Consider the following 18,725-nt stretch of genomic DNA (forward strand, 5'->3'; position numbering starts at 1 on the left):
AGAAGGCAATCGAGGGAAATTATTTTCATTTCCCTCTGTGAAACAGCGGCTTTAAAGAAACCACCGAAAAACATCAAATTAGATTTGCAATTTGATTTACAAAGAAAATAGAAAAAAAAAAATCTAAATACTAAACCCTCAGAAAAGATATATTTTTTCTTTGCAAGATAAAATGTAAGGCTTTACAAAAACACTTGTTCTTGAATTAAATTAAAAATGAAAAGAAAAAACGCTCCCGTAAAAAATGAAAATATTTAAGTAGGCCTGCTTATAAATTTATTATGAGACGTTTTATAAATGGGAAACCAAATATCCGGTATTATTAACTGTTATTTCTTCTTTATGCGTCCTGGGTTCGCTTGTTTGTTACAATGAATTTTTCAAAAAGGGTGTAAAAAAAAATAGTTTTTTTCTTACTTTATGAAAACGCTGTTAAACAAGATTTAAGGCCTAAATCTAATCTGAACAGATTTAGAGCGCAGTAAAAAAAGAAACAGTATATTCGTGTTATAGTGTAATAAATCCAGCAGGTGTCCACAAAATAAAGAAAAAACAGTAAAACGGATAAACAGTCAGCGGAATCATTTATTTACACCGAATCTGTGATGGCATGATTTTCATACAGCGACATTTAACAATGTTTGGATTTAAAGTGAGAAAATAAAACTCAGGAATGTCCCAGAAACCTGAAAAATATCAACAAAACAAATCCGGTTTTCCTCTTTATAATAAAGTGTGAAGAGAAGCTTTAACCCGTGGAAAAACACCGCGACCCTCTGAATTTTCTTTGACGAATAAAATTGCGCAAAATATTTTCACAATCACCAGATCAGATGCAAAGTGATTCCTGCTGTAATCAATCAATTTGACCGCTTCACCCTGCAAACGAGCTGAGCTGCTTCTGCACATTTTCTGTCGATTGCTTCCCTCTGCTGGATGAAAACCAGACCGACACACAATTTCTGCTATTTGCTGCTCTAATAGAGGTTTTTTTTTCCTTTAAACAGATTCACAAAAAAGAAAAAAAAAATACCATTGCAATAAACATGCATCATATTTTTACTGTTTACTTAGAGGAACCAGACATCAGTGCCTTCTTTTAGTCCTGTCTCTGCTTCCCTCTCTGCTCCCACTTCTTCCCCTGCCCTCCCTCTCTTTCCTCCGCTCTCTGCTTCTACTCCTCCCATCTGCTGTTCGGCTCCTCTTCCCGTCGGTGCCACTTCTGTTCCTCTCCCCGTCTCTGCTGTGACGTCCGTCTCTGCCGTCCCTCTGGCGGCTCCGGCTCCGGCTCCGGCTCCGGCTCCTGTCCCTGCTGCTGTGCCTCTTCCTCTCCTGACCTCCGTCCAGCATGCCCTTCTTGCCGGGGCTGCTCCTTCGTCTGTAATCTCCCGACTCCTCTTTGTGCCGCCGAGGGCTCGGCGACCTGCTCCTGTGAGACGAGGCCTTTTTCTGACTCCCGACTCTCCGCTCTCTATCGGAGCCGTGATCCCGACAGGAATCCCTTCTCTTCTTCCTCTTCTGGCTCTTGGACTTGCTCCGACTGTCTGAATCTGAGTCACTGTCGCTGCTGCTGGACGAGTCGCTGGAGCTCTCACTGCTTTCAGCCTTCTTCTTGTGTTTCCCTTTACTTTTCTTCTTCTTCTTCTGCTTTTTGCTCTTCTTCTTCTTGGCCTTCTGTTTTTCTAGCCGATCGAGTTTTCTGCAAAAGAAAACAAGTGATTTATTCTTCTAGAAAGTACACAAGTCCAACAGACTTTCATCAAGTCTTAAATATAAATAAATAGCAAGGCGAAAATCAAGTTTAATCAAATAAAAACTATATTTGACTACAAACATCTGACAGATATGACAATCTATGTCAAATAAATTCAATATAAACATTCAAAAGCTTTTCTTTAATATTTAAAAGAGGTTACAGAGTGCCTGATTTGTACCTGAGGAGTTTCTGTTTCTGTTTGGTGGTCAGTGACTTCAGAAACTCCACTTCAGGATCTTCTTCTTCTTCACTGGCGACGTAATCCTGCGAACACACGCCGCACTTAGAAATCAAAATAGTGATGCAAGGGGAGGAAAAAAAATGTGATTCTCAACTGCAAATCTATATCTGATTACAGCTGAACACCTTTAACAAAAAAAAAAAAATCATTTCACTTGACTTCAGTTGTGGATACAGGCGTCCACTTTTGTGCAAATGTACGGTGGCGGTAAGACAGCAGAGCTGTAGTTAGCGCGGTCTGTCTCAAGGGTATGGCGTATACGTGCGCCCGTATACTGTCCGGCGTGCGCGGAGATGACAGTGTGAGGCGGACAATTACCTGCGATGGATCGCAAACAGTGGAATTCCTACCAAGGACACATCTTTTCAGGGCAAACCCACTGTTTCGCATCTCCGCCATTAACTCGGAGGGGTGCATCGACGGACCTGTTGGCACAAATCACAGCTTCAGAGTCCCATTGACGCCGAACCCAGACCATCCACTATCTCCACAGTGGGAATTTCACAGGCGGCTTTGTTAACAGAATGGGACAGCAAATCAACTCACTCCACATCCGGCTGAGCAAATCATACAATATCATTCTCTGCCAAAGCAGCAGTTAGAGGAATCAGAATACACAATAATTACTTTTTTTTTTTTTTTTCTTCCTGCCGGCGCAGGAGGGGGACCATTACGGCACTCCACCATCAACACCACTGACTGGACTCTCCCAGGGTAAACATTATTACTTTACTACTCAACTCCCTGATTGCACGAGTCGGAATCAGCCCGGGGCCGGGAGCTCCAGCTGAAGCCCGGCAGCAAAAAGTCAGGCTACGTGTGCGACAGACAAAAACTCCCCCCCCCCCTAAAAAACCCAACCGCCTTCCTGTTCTGACTCCTGGTTTTCCGTTTCTCTACTGCCTGATGGACGAAATGTTTCAAGCACAACAACTGGTCAGGATCATATCCCTGTCAGTAAATAAATTCCTTTTTTTGTTTGTTTGTTTATAAAAATAAACCTAACTTTAGTACGTCAGAATACTGTGTGGATTTGAATATTAGGTGGTGACATTTCAAGTTATGACGACAAGCTGCTTACAAATAATTCAACATTAAAATCTCACTTTCACATTTATTCACTTAAAACCACACACACATAGACACACACACACACACACACACACACACACACACAGTGCGATGAAACACAGAAAGACTGAAAGGGTTCCCAAAGCGAGCTTGCGTACCTGCTGCTTCCTCGGAGGCCACAGCGCTGGCATTGATACCCGACAGTCCGAACAGAGGACACTCTCTGTCTGTGTTCACGTGGCCCCATTTATGACATTTGATGCACCTCACATTGCGCACCTTAGGAAATGAAAAAACAACAAACAAACAAAAACCGACATTAACAGTGACAGATTCATTCATATTAATCTTCACTAATTTATGAGAGTGTGTGTACATATTCCTTTTATTATTATGTAATTTAATCCATTCCTCCTGTTGTGAGACTTACATCTACAGGAAGACTTTTGTTTTTCTTTTATTTCTTGAGCAGATGAAAGCATCAAATACCTGAGAATTTTCTCTCAAATCATGAAATATATACAAGAGGTTGAAAATGAGCAGTGTAGCAAAGAACTCCTCACATACCTGGATTCCAAACGGCTGATCTCTAATATTCATGTCATCTTTAGCGTATCTACAAGACACAAAGATATAGGGTATAGGCAACAGGAAAATAGAAAAAAGAAATTCATTGGTCTTGAAAAAAACAATGAGAATCATTACTTTTCTCGAGGCGCCCCCTTCTGCCACTCAAATTTGTACTCTTCCTCTCCCTCCTGGAAGAGAGAGAGAGAGGGAAAAAAGAAACTTGTAGAAACACTGTGTGGTAAAATGAATGACGACAAGCAAACTCCAAAGAAAACTTGTCCGGATGCAGATTGGATGTAAAAGGCCTTGAAGCTCTTTCCGTTCACTGACAGAAACACATTCAGCTGTACCTGTTTCGCCATGAGTGGCTTTAAAAAGAGACAGTTCCGTCACGTGAGAAACTAGTTACCCTGTTCTGATGTGAGTAGGAAATATAAGAACAGAATTCGACATGTCTTCATTGTACTATGAGAATAAAAGAATGATATTTGGCTATTGGACAGTTGGATTTTCTATTTCAGGGATTTTTTTAAGTTCTAATGTGGGCTGAGACTGGTTACTGATTTGAAAAGCTGTGGAGTTTCCATTTTCTGTAGTTTACCTCTTTGGTTTCCTCTTCAGGACAGAAGACATTTGTAGAAGGGGAAAAAAATAGAAGAAGAAAATGTTAGAATATCACACTTGTTTATTAGGATTCAAATCTTCTCAGTGTAACATATTACCTTTCGATGCTCCAGGTGGAGCCTCATACATGAAGTTGAGGCCATTTTTAACGCGATCGTCTCCCATCAACAGCCTGCAGGTGACAAAACAACCAGTTGAAAAGAACTTTTTTAATCACTTTTACGAGAAGTGACTAAGGAGGAGGTCTCAGGACAAAGTGCGCTGAATGCATTAACAGGATGGAGTTGACTCTGAATGTAGTCTTTCCCGTTTGCAGAATAAGTTGGTGAATTTGTGTTCAACATTGATGTAAATCAGTTTAATTTAATGCATCTGTTGTTGCACAGTGAAATGTTAAACGTTATAAAACAGAAGAACAAGTCACATCACAATAAAGCTATAAAGAAAGGAGCAAACAAAACACCACATCTGGTTCTCAGGAGATAATGAAACAGTGCCTCAGGTCTTCCTGAGCCCGGACGGTTGTTTTGAAGCCGACACACAGTTTTTCCACTGTGTAATTATCCAACCTGTTGTTGTAAGTGTCCTGCTCTTTCAGATACGCCTGCATCAGGTCTTCTTGCTTCTTCTTCTCGAAGGTTAGTTTCTGTTCTGCGATCCATACCTGTCAGAAAGAAACACAAACACTTTACACTCAAAGCAGCCACAGGGATCAGATACTAACGCGTACAGGTGTGTTTGATTTCTCATTTTCATGTGACAATTCATTAATATTACTGGAAATTTGTATTAGTTCAGTGAAATTGGATGAACATGTTATTTCTGAAATTCCAGAGTATCTCCAGTTAGTTGCAACCCTAAATCAAACATTGCTAGAGAGATAGATCAACAAAGAGTAAAGTTAAAGATTCTTTGATAACAGTGTTTGTATTTACAGTGAAACAAAGGCAGAACAAGGAGACAATCTAATTGTTTCCAAAGTTACATGATATATGACTAAGTACATGAGTTTAAATCACATCCTGGACAAACTGTCAGCCCTAAACACTAAATATACTACTCAGTATCCCTGAAAAAATAACACCATTTCAGCATTGATGTTACAACAACATTATTTCCACTGGAAATAACAAACTATAATACACAGGAAGTAATAAAAGAGACTTCAGTGAACGGAGCTAACGGCTACCGGAGCTTAGCTCTGTAGCTAGCAGGCTAATTCGACTCTTACCTTCTTGATGTTTGATTTCGACGCAGGATGAAAATCCTTCTTACACATGAAATTTGCAAAGGACTTCCCCATGGCTGACGACCTGTGAAGCTACTCAAACTGTAAAAACAACGCCACTTTTAGAGAACCGAACCGCTAACCCGCCGCTTCATGTGCGTGTAAACAACTCGGCCCGCGGGAAGATGGTTTCGTGTTGGTGCTAAATATCCGGATACGACTAACCGGAAACTAAAGCGTCAATAAAATAAAATAAAATAAAATAAAATAAAATAAAATAAAATAAAATAAAATAAAATAAAATAAAATAAAATAAAATAAAATAATTGATGAATATGAATCAAATCAAATACTCTTTCTACAACTACCAGTTGTACCTGCTGGTTACAACAACAACAACAACATGGATAAACACGTCCCATCCACATTTGGTGGTTTTTTTAAGATGTGTTTTTGTATCATTCATATCTTGAAACATGTTTCTGTTGTCTTATTTTTTTGTGTGTACATTTTTTTCGGACGAACAAAACAAGGCAGGAAACTGGAATTTAAAAATGAACATTTTGAGATTAAAGCTCTAACATGTTGCACAGAAAAACAATAAACAGAACGCACAGATTATCTCATCATAACGAGTAGATACAGAAATCATAACTCTGATAAAGCACCATTAATTTTTTGCAAAACAAAAGAAAGAAAGAAAGAAAGAAAGAAAGAAAGAAAGAAAGAAAGAAAGAAAGAAAGAAAGAAAGGGAAGAGGAGGAGAAAAGCAGTGCAAAATTTTTCGTGGAGGTGACTCTTTCTCAAATGTCAAAATAACTGTAAATTAAAACCGATTAAAATTCATAAACAAAAATAAAAGCCTGCACTTCCCGGCACACAGACGAATATGAGTCTGACTTCAGCTGAGTGGCTGTGGCGTTTCCGTTTCAGTGAACTTTGAGATTCACACAGAAACAAACAAGAATAGAAACTGATACTGACAGCACTGAAGAATAGCACAGGTACGTGTCCCACAGCTTCACACCAATACTATGCACTATTAACTTTACCTGCTTTATAAACTGAGCAGGTTAAGTCAGTGTTTCCCTGATGAACTCGTGTAATAACAGCAGTGTGTTGTTCAGCCTGTGCTGCCATGCTGCCATCATCCTGTGACACCTTCGTGGCTCTGCCCCCCTCCACTGAGGGACAACGCATCATTTTTGGGAAAAACTCTGACAGGCCTTGTGATGAAGTCCAGGAGGTGGTGTACTTTCCTGCCACAGACTATGGTGCAGGGCAGAAGGTGGAGGTAAGTGACACTGACAGCCTGTCATTGCTCTTCAGCCTCACCTGCTGACTGACTTCCCAGCTGGGGGGGTGACATTAACAGGCTTCTTTGTTCTCCTCTGTCTTGTTCTTCTCTTCTGTGAAAAAAAAGTGCACGTACATTGAGATTGACCAGGTTGGCCACACATTTGCAGTTGTGTTGAGTAAACCTGCTTGGCTGTGGGGGGCAGAGATGGGGGCAAATGAGCACCAGGTTTGCATTGGGAATGAGGCAGTGTGGGGCAGAGAGCGTGCTGATGAGGACGAGGCGCTTCTAGGCATGGACCTTGTTCGGTAAGCTTTCCCACAACACAAATGTAAATTAAATGAACCTATAAGTACCGGATCATGAGATAACTCTACATCCTCTAGACTTGGACTTGAGAGGGCCGACACAGCTTCGAAAGCGGTGGATGTGATCACTGAGCTGCTGGAGAAGTACGGCCAGGGAGGCCCGTGCATGGAGGATGAATGTGGCTTCACCTACCACAACAGCTTCCTCATCTCAGACAGGAAGGAGGCGTGGCTGCTGGAAACAGCTGGGAAGCACTGGGCTGCTGAGAGAGTGGAAGGTAATCAGGAAGCGATAACTCCAGACTGTGGATACCTTCACAGGGTCGAGAGTGTGAAATCATATATCGTACCAACACCTCAGCTCATTTTTATACATGTCTCCATCAAAATACAAAAAAAAGGAGGATATGAAGTCCCTTTAATGTCGTTTGTAATGTAGAGATTAAAACATAACTTGAATAATCCTAAACTTACATATTCTCTCCACCAGAGAGCGCCACCTTCTTCATTTTTTGACATAAGCATGTTCCACTCAGACTCTATCCCATGAACACTTCTAAATTGGCATAAGGCTCAGAAAGACTAATATCTGAATAAATTATGTTCATTATAAAGTTATGTGCTTCTGTCCTTGTCATCTTTTCCAGGTGGATATCGCAACATCTCAAACCAGTATGGCATAACAACCAAGATCGACAAGGAGCATCCAGAAATGAGGGAATACGCCCGAATTCAAGGCTGGTGGGATGGAAAGACTGAGTTCAACTTCGCCGCGGTCTATTCCTTTTTGACCACAGCGCGAATAGAAGCTTCTGGGAGCCGGTACTGTGAGGGGAAGAAGCTGCTGGAACAGAGCAACGGTGAGTTTCTAAAACCACCCTGGGAAAAATGCAATCGATCAGCGAGTGTGATGACTTTATTTTTTTTTTTTTACCAAAGGTCACATCACTGCGGAGACGATGATGGACATCCTCCGGGATAAAGACAGCGGCATCAACATGGAGGGCATGTTCATGACAACAGGAAGCATGGTGTCTGTGATACCGACGGACCCCGCCCTGCCCGGGGTTCACTACTTCACCGCAACTCCAGATCCTGACAGGTGCCACGCCTGTTCTCACTTAAGTACAGTTAAGCACGCTTTAATGATTCACTGAGCTTCTCCCTTTGTGCAACAGGTCCGTGTTCAAACCGTTCATCTTTGTGAAGGATGCTCAGCCCATTAAGGAGACCTCCTCCCCCAGCTACGGTCCAGACGACCCAGTGAAGAAGAAACCACGCTTTCAGAGCAAGCCTGACCGCAAACACGAGCTGTTTGTCAAACACGAGTTGGTGGCTGCCATCATGGAATCCTACAAGGTGTGGCCGTCGTTTCAAACCTGCATTTCACCTGAATTTCTTAATGTTGGCTCAGTGGGGCTTATAGGATGAAAACGTTCTCACGCCCCAGTTTTTGTCTCTGTAGGATCGAGAACAGAAGATCCGAGATGCAATGAGGCAGCTGGAGAAGAAGACGATGGAAAAGATGGAGGAGTTTCTGCTGCAAGGCATTGCGGAGCCGATATATCTGACAAACCAGTTTTCTGCTTCTGTCCAGGAAGAGATTTGTGTTTATAACAAACACTGACAGGCAGGCAACACAACTAAGAACTGAAACAGGTTTAAAAAAGCATCAGAATCTTTGTTAGTGCTGCTAATTTCCTGTTAGTCAGATACAGTCCTGTTGGTTTGATAAGCAACTTAAACTCAACATAATCAATCAAGTTTGCCTAAGAATGAACAATCCTGTAAGAAAAGGTTTAATAAAATTTATTTTTAAGCAAACATTGTCATCGGAAAGCATGAAACACACATTCAGGCATGATTTTTAAAAAAACAAAACAAAGCATTTGTTCCAGTGTTGTCAGGATTGAGTTAATAAACATTTTACATTTCAGTATTACACTGTGACACCTGAGCGTAAAATAGACAGCAGCAGCTTCAGCCTTTCAGCTTTAGGTCTACGAGGAAGACACTTTATATTTTTAGCTTGATTAACATATTTCTTCATCTTGTCTTTAAATTGTGCCTGTTTGTTCGACATATTCAGTTAAAATAACTGTTCATTGTTTTTTTTACTGCTTGTAGCTTTCTGTCCCTCCTTTTGTCCTTTACTGGCAAAGTCTGTTATGACTTAAAAAAAAAAAAAAAAAAAGAAAAACACACAGATGGAGTGTAACGATTGTTATACATCAGTGTCAAATCATGCGGCGGTAAATTGGCGAAGCAAGCTTTAAAACCGCATTATCAGAAAAGTAGCTGGCGAAACGAGCGCTATAAAGAAATCTTCCCTTCATTTCTTTGGAAAGGTGGAGTGATGGCACACACAGAGGCGTCACCATGTCGGTGAAAATAAAAGCGGGAGAGAAGGGTGATTTCATTTGCCTGCGTCTCTAATGTGCTTTCTGGGAACGCGTCTGGATGCTTTATCACTCCTCCGATGGCACAAATCACAGCAGGACACACTCCCAGCGCAACACAGCAGAGCGGCTATATGACCTGGAGTGTATCACACTAGTATAAAATACTGACACATGTTCAAATAAATTACATTTTAAATAATTAGTTAGCCTTTTGCGCACGCTCCTACATTATGCACGCGCTCGTTTTCACTGTTACACATGGCAGTGCACGGCAATAGTGCATTTTTTCACAGTCTAGTACTGCCATTACTGACTTCACATTTCACAGAAACCTCAATGATTCTCAAATGGCTAAACAGGAGTGTGTGTGTGTGTGTGTGTGTGTGCGCGCGTGTGTGTGGCTGTCGAATCCAGCCTCAAAAAAACCTGAGGCAGATTAAAAAAAGCTTCATCATTAATTGCTATGGAGAAGAATGCAGTGCAGGGCCTAGCGCCCAGTGGCCTAAACAGTGTTACACTTCGTAACACTTCCCTGCACCAACAGCAGCGTCTTATTTCAACACACGAGCCACACGTTGAACACCACAATAGTTCATTGTGCAACGCTGGGCTGCTCAGGGCGTGGACACCGCCGAGCCGCTTCAGAGGAAATATTTGTCTTTGGGATGAAAGAAGAGCCGAGGTTCTTCATGTCAGGAAGCGGTAGTAGAGGGAGCCGTCCTGGAAGTCGTATTCCTGCTTGATGTGCTGGAGGACGCCTCCGTGCTGCAGCCGGGTCCCGTACAGGACCGCTTCGCCGCGGTCCTGAGCCAAGCCCACCTGCTGCAGCCACTCCACCAGGTCGCAGCCCAGGAAGCAGTTCACCGCGGTTTTCTTCCCACACCTGAAAGGAACACCCGACTAAACGTTGACCGATCTGAACTGTTGCTATAAAAAGCAGAGAAGCGACGCAGCCCACACACACTGAAACCACAATACGAAACATGACAAACAGGTCTGTTGCGGTTTGTGAGTAATGGTCAGGAACTGGAAGCGGAAGCGGGTTAGACTAGACAGGCTCACCTTTGTTTCTTGACGATGTCCCGGAAACACTGCTGCTGGTGGTATTTAGTGAACTGGGCGCAGGTCATCCTGATTTCCTCGGGTAAATCCTCCCCTGGCTGCTCTTCTTTTTTCTTTCTATACCACAGATTGTATAATCTGAAGGAAAAAAAAAACATGAATGAAATGTTTTCTGTACATCAAGACTACGAAAATGTTTATCTACAAAAATCAAAATATAATGTTTTTTTTTTCTTTTTTCGTCAATATTCTTTACCTCCTCTTAAAAGGCAGTAAAATCAGGTGCTTGTCCAGGCCGAAGAGAGCAAACGACAGGAGTCCCTGTAAACAGAGGAGACAATTCTTGACTGCAGTGCTGGAGGACATGAAATGTCTGCGACATTAGGACAGCTCACCTGTCCGTAGTTGGTCACGGCGCAGAAGAACAGCAGCTCCAAGTACAGTCGACCAGGAACACGGTTAAACAGCAACCAAAGGCAGCTGGACAGGTTCTGTCAGGGCAGATGTCAAGAGGATCAGGTCATCTGGCAGCCGAAACAATGAGTTATGTGGCATTTTTGCATTTAGACTTCTTTGGATGTCAGATTATTCTTGCAAAAAAAAAAAAAAAAAAAGTTTAGTGAAATGTATTAAAATCAGGACAGCGTTTTCTAACTTTGCATTAGGAATACCCTCAAGCCAGTGTACCAATAAATAAATAATCAAAGAACCAAGAGATGTCAGAACTGGTTTTTAAAAGTCTTCTGACAGCGGTTGGAAATTACACAGTTCAGTCATTTGTATCTGATTTGGTTTGTGATGCACTAAATATAATAATGCAGGCGGATGAAGGCTGACTTCATGTCACTGCGGAGCTGAAAGGTAGTGGTTTACTCACGGCGAGCAGGCTGACAGTCAGCAGCAGACATAACAGCGCATGACGGGCCACTTGTCTGTCTGCAACCTGTTGGAGCTCCTCCGCCTGGACGAGGAGGCAGTCTGTGGAGTCGCACCGGTTCTGACACTGACCTGACGGTGGCGGCACACCGCAAGATTAATACTGGAAAACTTCCCGGAGCAAACACAGCTTACAGCACGCAGTGTGATGCATTAAGTCGAGCTGTACGTACCTGTATGACTGGTGGGTGTGCTGTTTGCATTTGTGCTGATGATCATATCTGGCATGGGCTGCGGTGCTGCACAGTCACATATGAGACAAGCTGGAAAAACAAGAAATGTGAAGTTGAATTTCCATCTCAGAGCACTAACTGTCACTTTTCACATACAGAACAATTTTTGTTGGCATTTCATAATGCATGTACAGTACATTGTGATCATGTACCCTCCGGGTCGGCAGCGCACGGCCTTTTTCCAGTGGTGGCTGGGACGCACACCAGCTGACTGCAACATTAGAAGCTATGAGTATCATCTTCTACTTAATCACATCAACTGAAGTTAAAAATGACTCACTTGTCACACAAAGCCAATACAAAAACAGAAGTATCTAGTTACTGGTTTTCCAATTTCACATTTGCTTTCCAGGGAAACAAAACCTGACTCACGAAGTCTCAGAGGTCAGAGTCATGTTACAATGTTTTGTTTTTTTCATCATCATGCCTGCGGGATTAAAGATGTGCTCACTGAAAGATCAGAACTTTAAAAAGCTTTCTAGTTTAGTTTAATTATGTGTGTTTTTACTATTTAAAGAACTTTTTGCTACATTGTATTTGTATGAAAACTGCTAGATAAATAAAGATTAATTAACTGAAAATGTGTTTCTGAGAAAGACGTTTCAGCATCGCACTTAAGTTTCAGCTTCTTGGGAAAAAAACCTTTTAAAAAACTATCTCTACAAGTTCCATTGATTATCAATTCATTTATCACTCACCTTTCATAACTGCTTTGGTAAAGTGACAGAAACAACTGTTGAGTTGTTACTTGAATACCAACTAATATTGATTAAAATCCATCAGCAAATGAAATACCTCTGTTGACGTCTGTTGATTCTGGGACTGCTTCAAGCAGATTCTGGCGATCAGATTCAGGATCAGCGATAAGTTCATCATCAGTGTCACACAGATGGTTTACGTTCTGGTTCTGGTCATTTGCTGTCCAACTGCCTCGACTGAGACAAATCATAGAGGCTCCTCCCAGCAGGATGCCGAGGGCCAGGACCACTGTGGTGATGATCACCTGACAAGAAATACAACACGAAAGGCGTTTAGATGCTTCATTGTCAACCGAGCAGGCAAGACAACACAGGTCCTACAACTTGTTACCTGCGGGAAGCCGTAGTAGAAAGATGCGTCAATCACATCAGAGACTTTTTCCCCAGAAAGGAGCAAAATGGCAGTAAAGGCAGCAGGAATCCTGTTAACAAAATTCACAAGATACATCAAACTGAATACAATAAAATAAATACATTTTTCATAAAATCAACCCTCGGTATTCTACTCGAACAGGAAAGTTACTTCCTTCATGGCACAACCATGTTGTCTTGTTGTCTGATAAACTGGTTTTCTTTCATTTGACCTTTTGTGGAGAACTCACTCACCCCCAGCCTGCAATCACCAGCGCGCCCGGAGGAACTATCAGATCCTCATATTTTTTCAAGAGGAGAATCGAGAGCGCGATCAGACCTAAGCAAAGAAAAACACTGGTTACACAACTACAGCCAAAGTCATGTGTGCTAGGTTAGGGTTCGTGCTCGTGCTCATACCTGGCCATATGTAGGTGCTGTACAGCGAGGTGCATAACAACGTCAAAGTCACAATTTGCCCGATGAAGTCGTCTTCCTTCACCACAAAGTTCCACAGGATCATCGCAATGCAGGTGAGAAACTGAAAATAAAAACCATTAAAAAAAAAACATTAACTGATGTGAAGTTCATTACAATTAAATTATTATTGCAATCAAAAGACAACTTTTGACGGTATTTGGTGCGAAGATTACCTGTGCGAGGAAAAGATGGACCGTAAATATGTGAGGTAACCTTTTAAATTTCTTACTGAAAAACATAACAACAATTGTCCACACCTGTTGGGAAAAAGAAAAAAAAAAACACACCAGATGATGACCTGAAGGGATAAAGGGAGCTTCACAGTTTTAAAAAGGTGGTACATTGAAGGGAAAACATACAGCAGAATCAAAAACTGAATTCTATTTCACCACAACCCAGTATGTAGCTTTCATTTTCAAGTTCCTTAACTGAAGGTGAAAAAGAGGAACGAAGTGGCTGTCTCAAGGAGACATCTGTGTATAAACAGAACTTCTCTAGAAATGATCCCTTCAGTGTCAGCTTAGCAGTGTTTGAAATATCTAAGCAACGATTTTCACATAGATGTAACTTCCATATTTAAAACAAAAGAGAGATTCTACTGCAGAAATATTTTTGCTGTGACTTACCAGTGCAACTAAGCTCACAATGCTGATGTTAAATGAGACGTTTTGCAGTGAATTCATTAAAACCCGAGGGTCCATCCAGCTGATCGTCAGCAACCAGGCTGAGACATACATTATGGGGCCGAGAGAAAAGTGCTGATCACCATACCAGACGTCACCTAACAGGAGGAAATGTGCAGAGTGAGTCACGAAGAGAAAGACAATGTTTCTGAAATAGCCGATAAGAAAATAATGATTGCAGATAAAGGCAGAAATGGATGGAAGCTAGAGACAACTCACAACTTCTAGTTCGGCGTTGTAATAAACAGCGTAGATGGCCACACTTGGGGCAGTGGGAAATATTCCATAAAGAAAGGCATAGTCCGAGAGACTTGAGTGGTTGGAACTGTTGCTTTTACTATTGTCCAACAAGTCCACCATGTCCTTACAAATCAGAGGCATTAGCAATCTGGAAGTCAGAACAACAGATGATGTTAAGTACAAATATTGTGTGAGGAATCAGTAAGCACTTCAGTTTGATATTATTAGCCATTATCATTATCTGTGTAAAACCTCCTATTGAGTCATCTATTTGGGAATAACAACTTGTGGGCTGAGAAAGGTCTGAGTCATTGAAATGTCTGCACATAACATGCTGGGGCCACTTCACAAAGCCCCGACCTGCTGACTCCGTGCAAAGAGTTCACCTCATCATAATAATACAAGGTTATCTCAGACCACAAAACCACCTGGAGCTCAAAAATGACCACCAAAGATTGAATAAAAATAAAATGTCTTGTACTCACAGTTTTGCTGTAATCAGTAATATCAGGGTTACGACTGTGGATTTGGTTAGTTTCCTCAGCTGTCCCACCATGGAGAGGCCCAGGTAGAACAATGCTGCACCCCCAAAAGAGTTGGCCAGGCCGTCCAAAAACTGAGACAGAAAGGCGGGAATCCTCTGGTGCAGGACGAAATGGGCGATGATGCCAATGACAACCATAAATACGATAGGGTTTCTCAGGACCTGGAAGATTACAACTCCCACGATCATTAGTTTGCTCTGTTGGTGGTTTCCCTGATCCTTCCACTTCTGGATCTCACAGAGGGCAAAGCCGATGGGATTCAACAGCATCAGGGACACAGGTGCAACCAGGTAAATGTACTGGAGGTACTCTGGGTGGGAGCTCTGGTAGAGGGCTTCAACTGTGGATGAAGATGGAGACAAATGACTCAAGGAAAAGTAGTCACAACATGAAGATGACCACACAGGGATAACTGACACTGATGCAAAGAGTCATTTATAAAGTCTAACCTAAAGTATACAGTGAGGTAAACCTAAAACTTGAGAGATTAGATGTGATCCTGGCTTATACTGAGAGCAGAAAAGACAATAATCCTTCAGAGTATATAAAAAAACAAGTAAGGTAAATAATGGATTAGCCACTAGAGTGACAGCAAAACAGGTTTTTGGAGATTACACATAGGAGCAGATGGTTTAGATAGACTGGTTCACTGGACTATAAAGCTATATTGCTGAAATGAATGCCAATGTCAATTGGAAGTTTGAACTTTAACTTGTTAAATCATGCTCAACTTATTGTTTTGGGATCTATGCAATAAAAATTTCCATGTCCAATTACATGAGTGGTAACATTAGTGTTTCAACCAAAGGTTCTGTAACAGTGTTTTGAGACCAGAATTGATTTCTGACAGAATGTTATGTGTGAAGAGTAAACAGAACTTTGCTTTAAGATGGCGATTTGATAAAGTCCCAACTAAAGCTGTACTATCACATTCTGTTTATGACCTCCGTCTGCACTGCAGCTAATCAATGATTACACTTCTAGATGGATGAATGAGGAAACAAATGTGACCGGATGATAAATAGCTTACCTATTGGATATCCCAAAGCGAAGTCATTGCTTTGGGTGGCAAATATTGAGAAGAGTCCAGCCTTGCTGTAGCGGCTGGCAGGACTGGCAACAAGCAGGGTGAGGACACACACGATGCAGAACACAGACACTTTGGCTACGAGGATGCTCCACAGGAAAGGCCAGATGACATTATTGAAGTCCAGCAGCACCATGTTCTTGAACAGCAGTGCTGGGAGGGCGAACTTGGACACAAAGTTCCCCAGGCCTTTGGCCTGGTTGGGGGTGATGATGTTCGTCCTCCCTGCGATGTACCCGCACAGTATGATCCCGAAACACTCCAGGAGAGCCGGGAAGAGCCTGTCAATGGACATGGTGGAGGAGAGCACAGTGGGGCCCGGGGTCTCCATCTCTCCGACCCTGAAGACGAAGTTAGCTCTGCCTTTGTTACCGGGAGCCTCCATCCTGCCTCGGATCAGCTGTCACGCCTGGTTTGCGGCCCCTGATAAGGTCGTGTCAGTCACTGCAGAGACCTGAAAGAGGGAGACGATGATAACGAGTCTAAACAACGTAATCTGATTAAAACCTTTCACCAGGTCAACCAAACCGTATCGCGATCTTCGGCAACACAATGAAGCGGTTGGTGTAACACAGCACAACATTCTTGACTACTTTGCGTATATTACTTGCATAACTTTTTAGATAAAAGTCACCCTCACCTCCCTCGGAACAGTTCTGTCCGCGAGCGTCCCATGTGCCAATCATTTCCCGGTCGGTGGACCGCCGGTTCACGCTAAACTGAAACTATACAGGCAACACGGAAAGAGCTACAAGTTAGATCAAAGTTTGCTTCCAACTTCAATAAACTTGTTCAGGAGGCTCTCTGAGTTGGAAACCGCCGTGTTTATCAGTCACACCACCGAGGGGCGTACTCCGTGTTAAAATACCACCCAACAACTTTCATAATCCCGAGTAACCTCCACGCCCCGACCAATCAGCGTGTGAATCGGGGGATAATGGCGGGGTTTAGTGAAAACAGCCAATCAGAGTCGAGTCTGGGCACCGTGGGCACTATGCAAATGTGTTGAGAGTTGAGAGGAGGCAGACCGGGAGGAAAAGTTTCAACCCCCTCTTCCCAGTGAGAGGAGAAAACAGTGGCACCGCATTTATTCATTAGAAACATTTTATGCTGGGTAAAAGCTGAATACGATGCATAAAAGTTGTGAGAATCCATGAAGGCCAAATCATGCGTTTGCAACATTGAGACTTACACCCCTTTTTATGGATCACAATGGTTTAGCCCACGGCCTTTCCGCATTCTACTACAAAACAGCGTGGGTCTGCAGGGTGAAAGAGTGTGTACACCGTAGACCTTAAGATTTCTCTTTATTTGTCTATAAACACCAAGCTGTGCTAGCCACGTCAGCCATTATTTTTTGTAACTATTTATCTGATGTGTCTCTTTGTTTTTGCCTCTGGGCCACATAGAAGACATGGTGAGATTAATCCAAACTGCAGTAGGTTTGCATTTAACCACTAATCACTGTGCCGCATGTTTGTGGAGCCAGGCGGCGGAAGTCGTTAAAATACTAATTTGTAGTTGGAAATCGAACAGATTTGCATTCATTATGCAGATTTTATGAAAAGGCTTTCTCCCCAGAAAAGGCTGGTAGAATTTTTTCTTTTCTTTTTTTTTTTTACTCAGTAATTGTACCAGACATGCATTTGTCAATTACGTATTATACAAAAAAAAAAAAAATAAATCAACATTTAAGGAGGGATAGCAACATTTTTTCACTTTTTTGTGAATTTTATTTGTTAACCATTTCTTTCATCTGTATCTATGCCTGAAAAGACCTTAAAATTACCTTTAACTGCTTTTCCAAAGCTGCAGGGCCTCGGTGCATTTCTGTGGGTAAATTCCATGTTCTTCCTGTACGCTGAGGGGATTCTCCAGGTTTTCCATTTTCCCCTACCCAGTGTGTGCAGTGCACCATGCCATTTCACTTTTTGAGGTTGGATAGGCAGTCTCAAACTCAGATGAGGTGGAGGTCATTTCTGGCAACACCTTCTCTTTAAAGAAGATTACAGAGATTACAAAACATGTATGTTTATTTCTGAAAATGTCTTATTTCAAAAATTTCATAACATTTGAAAACAGTACAGAGGTTTCCTATTATTTAACAATTTAAAAAAAAAATACACTAGGGGTGGGCGATATAAACGTATGTGATATAAATTTGGCCCACGATAGGGATTTTGGTCATACCGCCCAACCGCGATGCGAGGTGGCAGTAATGCAACGTTTTAGATGCCCGTTCCCAGTAGAAGTAGTACACAACAGCGATGGCAGCGAGCAGTGAACAGACAGAGGAAGAGCTTGTGGCTCGTGGATCAGCAGCAGTGTCTGCAGCTGGGTTTGTGATTAATAGCGAAAAGGATTTAGTTTTACTTTCTGTCGTTTTGATAAGAAAGATTCTCCATTCTTCCTTGTAGGGGTGGACGATATAAACGGTATGCGATATAAATTTGGCCCACGGTAGGGATTTTGGTCATACCGCCCAACCGCGATAGCACATTACGTCCTCTAGGTGGCAGCAATGCAACTTTGTAGATGCCCAGTTCCCCGAAGAAGAAGTACACAACAACAGCGATGGCGGCAAGCAGTGAACAGACAGAGGAAGAGCTCGTGAAAAAGATTGGTGCAACCATAGATATGGGTGCAACATCGGCTGAACAATATCTGGCCCTCCAGATGATTTTGAGAATCTGAGGCAGCTGCTTCACGGAGGCAGTAACACCGTCCATTAACCTGTGAGTATCCAGCTCCTCCTAAACCGCCTTCATTACCTGTGAAACACCTGGAAACCCTCTGATTCAGTGAAAAACCTGAGCCGTGCAGCTCCTGCTGCCTTCAGGGACGCTTTGTAAA

General features: G+C 42.3%; 3 protein-coding genes across 4 annotated transcripts; 1 reads left to right on the plus strand and 2 right to left on the minus strand.

The window, feature by feature from the left end:
- Positions 1-567: 567 nt before the first annotated feature.
- On the minus strand, positions 568-5,682 carry cirsr (corepressor of RBPJ and splicing regulator). Of its 2 annotated transcripts, XM_030112709.1 has the most exons (11): positions 5,494-5,682; positions 4,832-4,926; positions 4,361-4,434; positions 4,240-4,253; positions 3,774-3,826; positions 3,636-3,684; positions 3,227-3,347; positions 2,316-2,422; positions 1,935-2,020; positions 1,044-1,699; positions 568-978 (listed from the first exon to the last, which is right to left on the minus strand). In XM_030112709.1, exons 1-10 carry the CDS (start codon positions 5,563-5,565, stop codon positions 1,087-1,089), a joined length of 1,284 nt encoding a protein of 427 aa, XP_029968569.1. In that variant the 5' UTR covers positions 5,566-5,682; the 3' UTR covers positions 568-978; positions 1,044-1,086. The 2 variants fall into 2 exon arrangements, with proteins under 2 accessions (XP_029968569.1, XP_029968568.1); XM_030112708.1 differs by having other exon boundaries at positions 568-1,699.
- Positions 5,683-6,399: 717 nt separating this feature from the next.
- Positions 6,400-9,444, plus strand: scrn3 (secernin 3). Its single transcript, XM_030111489.1, has 8 exons — positions 6,400-6,494; positions 6,618-6,784; positions 6,914-7,095; positions 7,174-7,373; positions 7,743-7,955; positions 8,035-8,197; positions 8,274-8,454; positions 8,561-9,444. The coding sequence occupies exons 2-8, from the start codon at positions 6,629-6,631 to the stop codon at positions 8,720-8,722; spliced, it is 1,257 nt and encodes a 418-aa protein (XP_029967349.1). The 5' UTR covers positions 6,400-6,494; positions 6,618-6,628; the 3' UTR covers positions 8,723-9,444.
- Positions 9,445-9,613: 169 nt separating this feature from the next.
- On the minus strand, positions 9,614-16,703 carry gpr155a (G protein-coupled receptor 155a). Its single transcript, XM_030111486.1, is given in 17 exon segments — positions 9,614-10,380; positions 10,560-10,697; positions 10,816-10,880; positions 10,955-11,050; positions 11,437-11,567; positions 11,669-11,758; positions 12,524-12,731; positions 12,818-12,908; positions 13,093-13,177; positions 13,258-13,378; positions 13,491-13,574; positions 13,944-14,062; positions 14,065-14,098; positions 14,220-14,388; positions 14,726-15,125; positions 15,816-16,326; positions 16,513-16,703. Coding segments are annotated over 16 exon segments (2,469 nt in total). The 5' UTR covers positions 16,258-16,326; positions 16,513-16,703; the 3' UTR covers positions 9,614-10,184.
- Positions 16,704-18,725: the final 2,022 nt, after the last annotated feature.

Source organism: Salarias fasciatus, chromosome 16 (assembly GCF_902148845.1).
Source record: "Salarias fasciatus chromosome 16, fSalaFa1.1, whole genome shotgun sequence".
Lineage (NCBI taxonomy): Eukaryota > Metazoa > Chordata > Actinopteri > Blenniiformes > Blenniidae > Salarias > Salarias fasciatus.

What these genes read in the sequence shown, in the direction of transcription:
- cirsr (XM_030112709.1), bottom strand. Translation starts at nt 5,565, where the DNA reads ATGGGGAAGTCCTTTGCAAATTTCATGTGTAAGAAGGATTTTCATCCT. An exon ending in CAGGACACTTACAACAACAG is followed by an intron (nt 4,435 to 4,831) that starts GTTGGATAATTA and finishes TGTCACCTGCAG; the next exon opens with GCTGTTGATGGGAGACGATC. An exon ending in CTGTTTGCGATCCATCGCAG is followed by an intron (nt 2,021 to 2,315) that starts GTAATTGTCCGC and finishes GTGTGTTCGCAG; the next exon opens with GATTACGTCGCCAGTGAAGA.
- scrn3 (XM_030111489.1), top strand. Translation starts at nt 6,629, where the DNA reads ATGCTGCCATCATCCTGTGACACCTTCGTGGCTCTGCCCCCCTCCACT. An exon ending in GTGCAGGGCAGAAGGTGGAG is followed by an intron (nt 6,785 to 6,913) that starts GTAAGTGACACT and finishes GTGAAAAAAAAG; the next exon opens with TGCACGTACATTGAGATTGA. An exon ending in GGCTGCTGAGAGAGTGGAAG is followed by an intron (nt 7,374 to 7,742) that starts GTAATCAGGAAG and finishes CATCTTTTCCAG; the next exon opens with GTGGATATCGCAACATCTCA.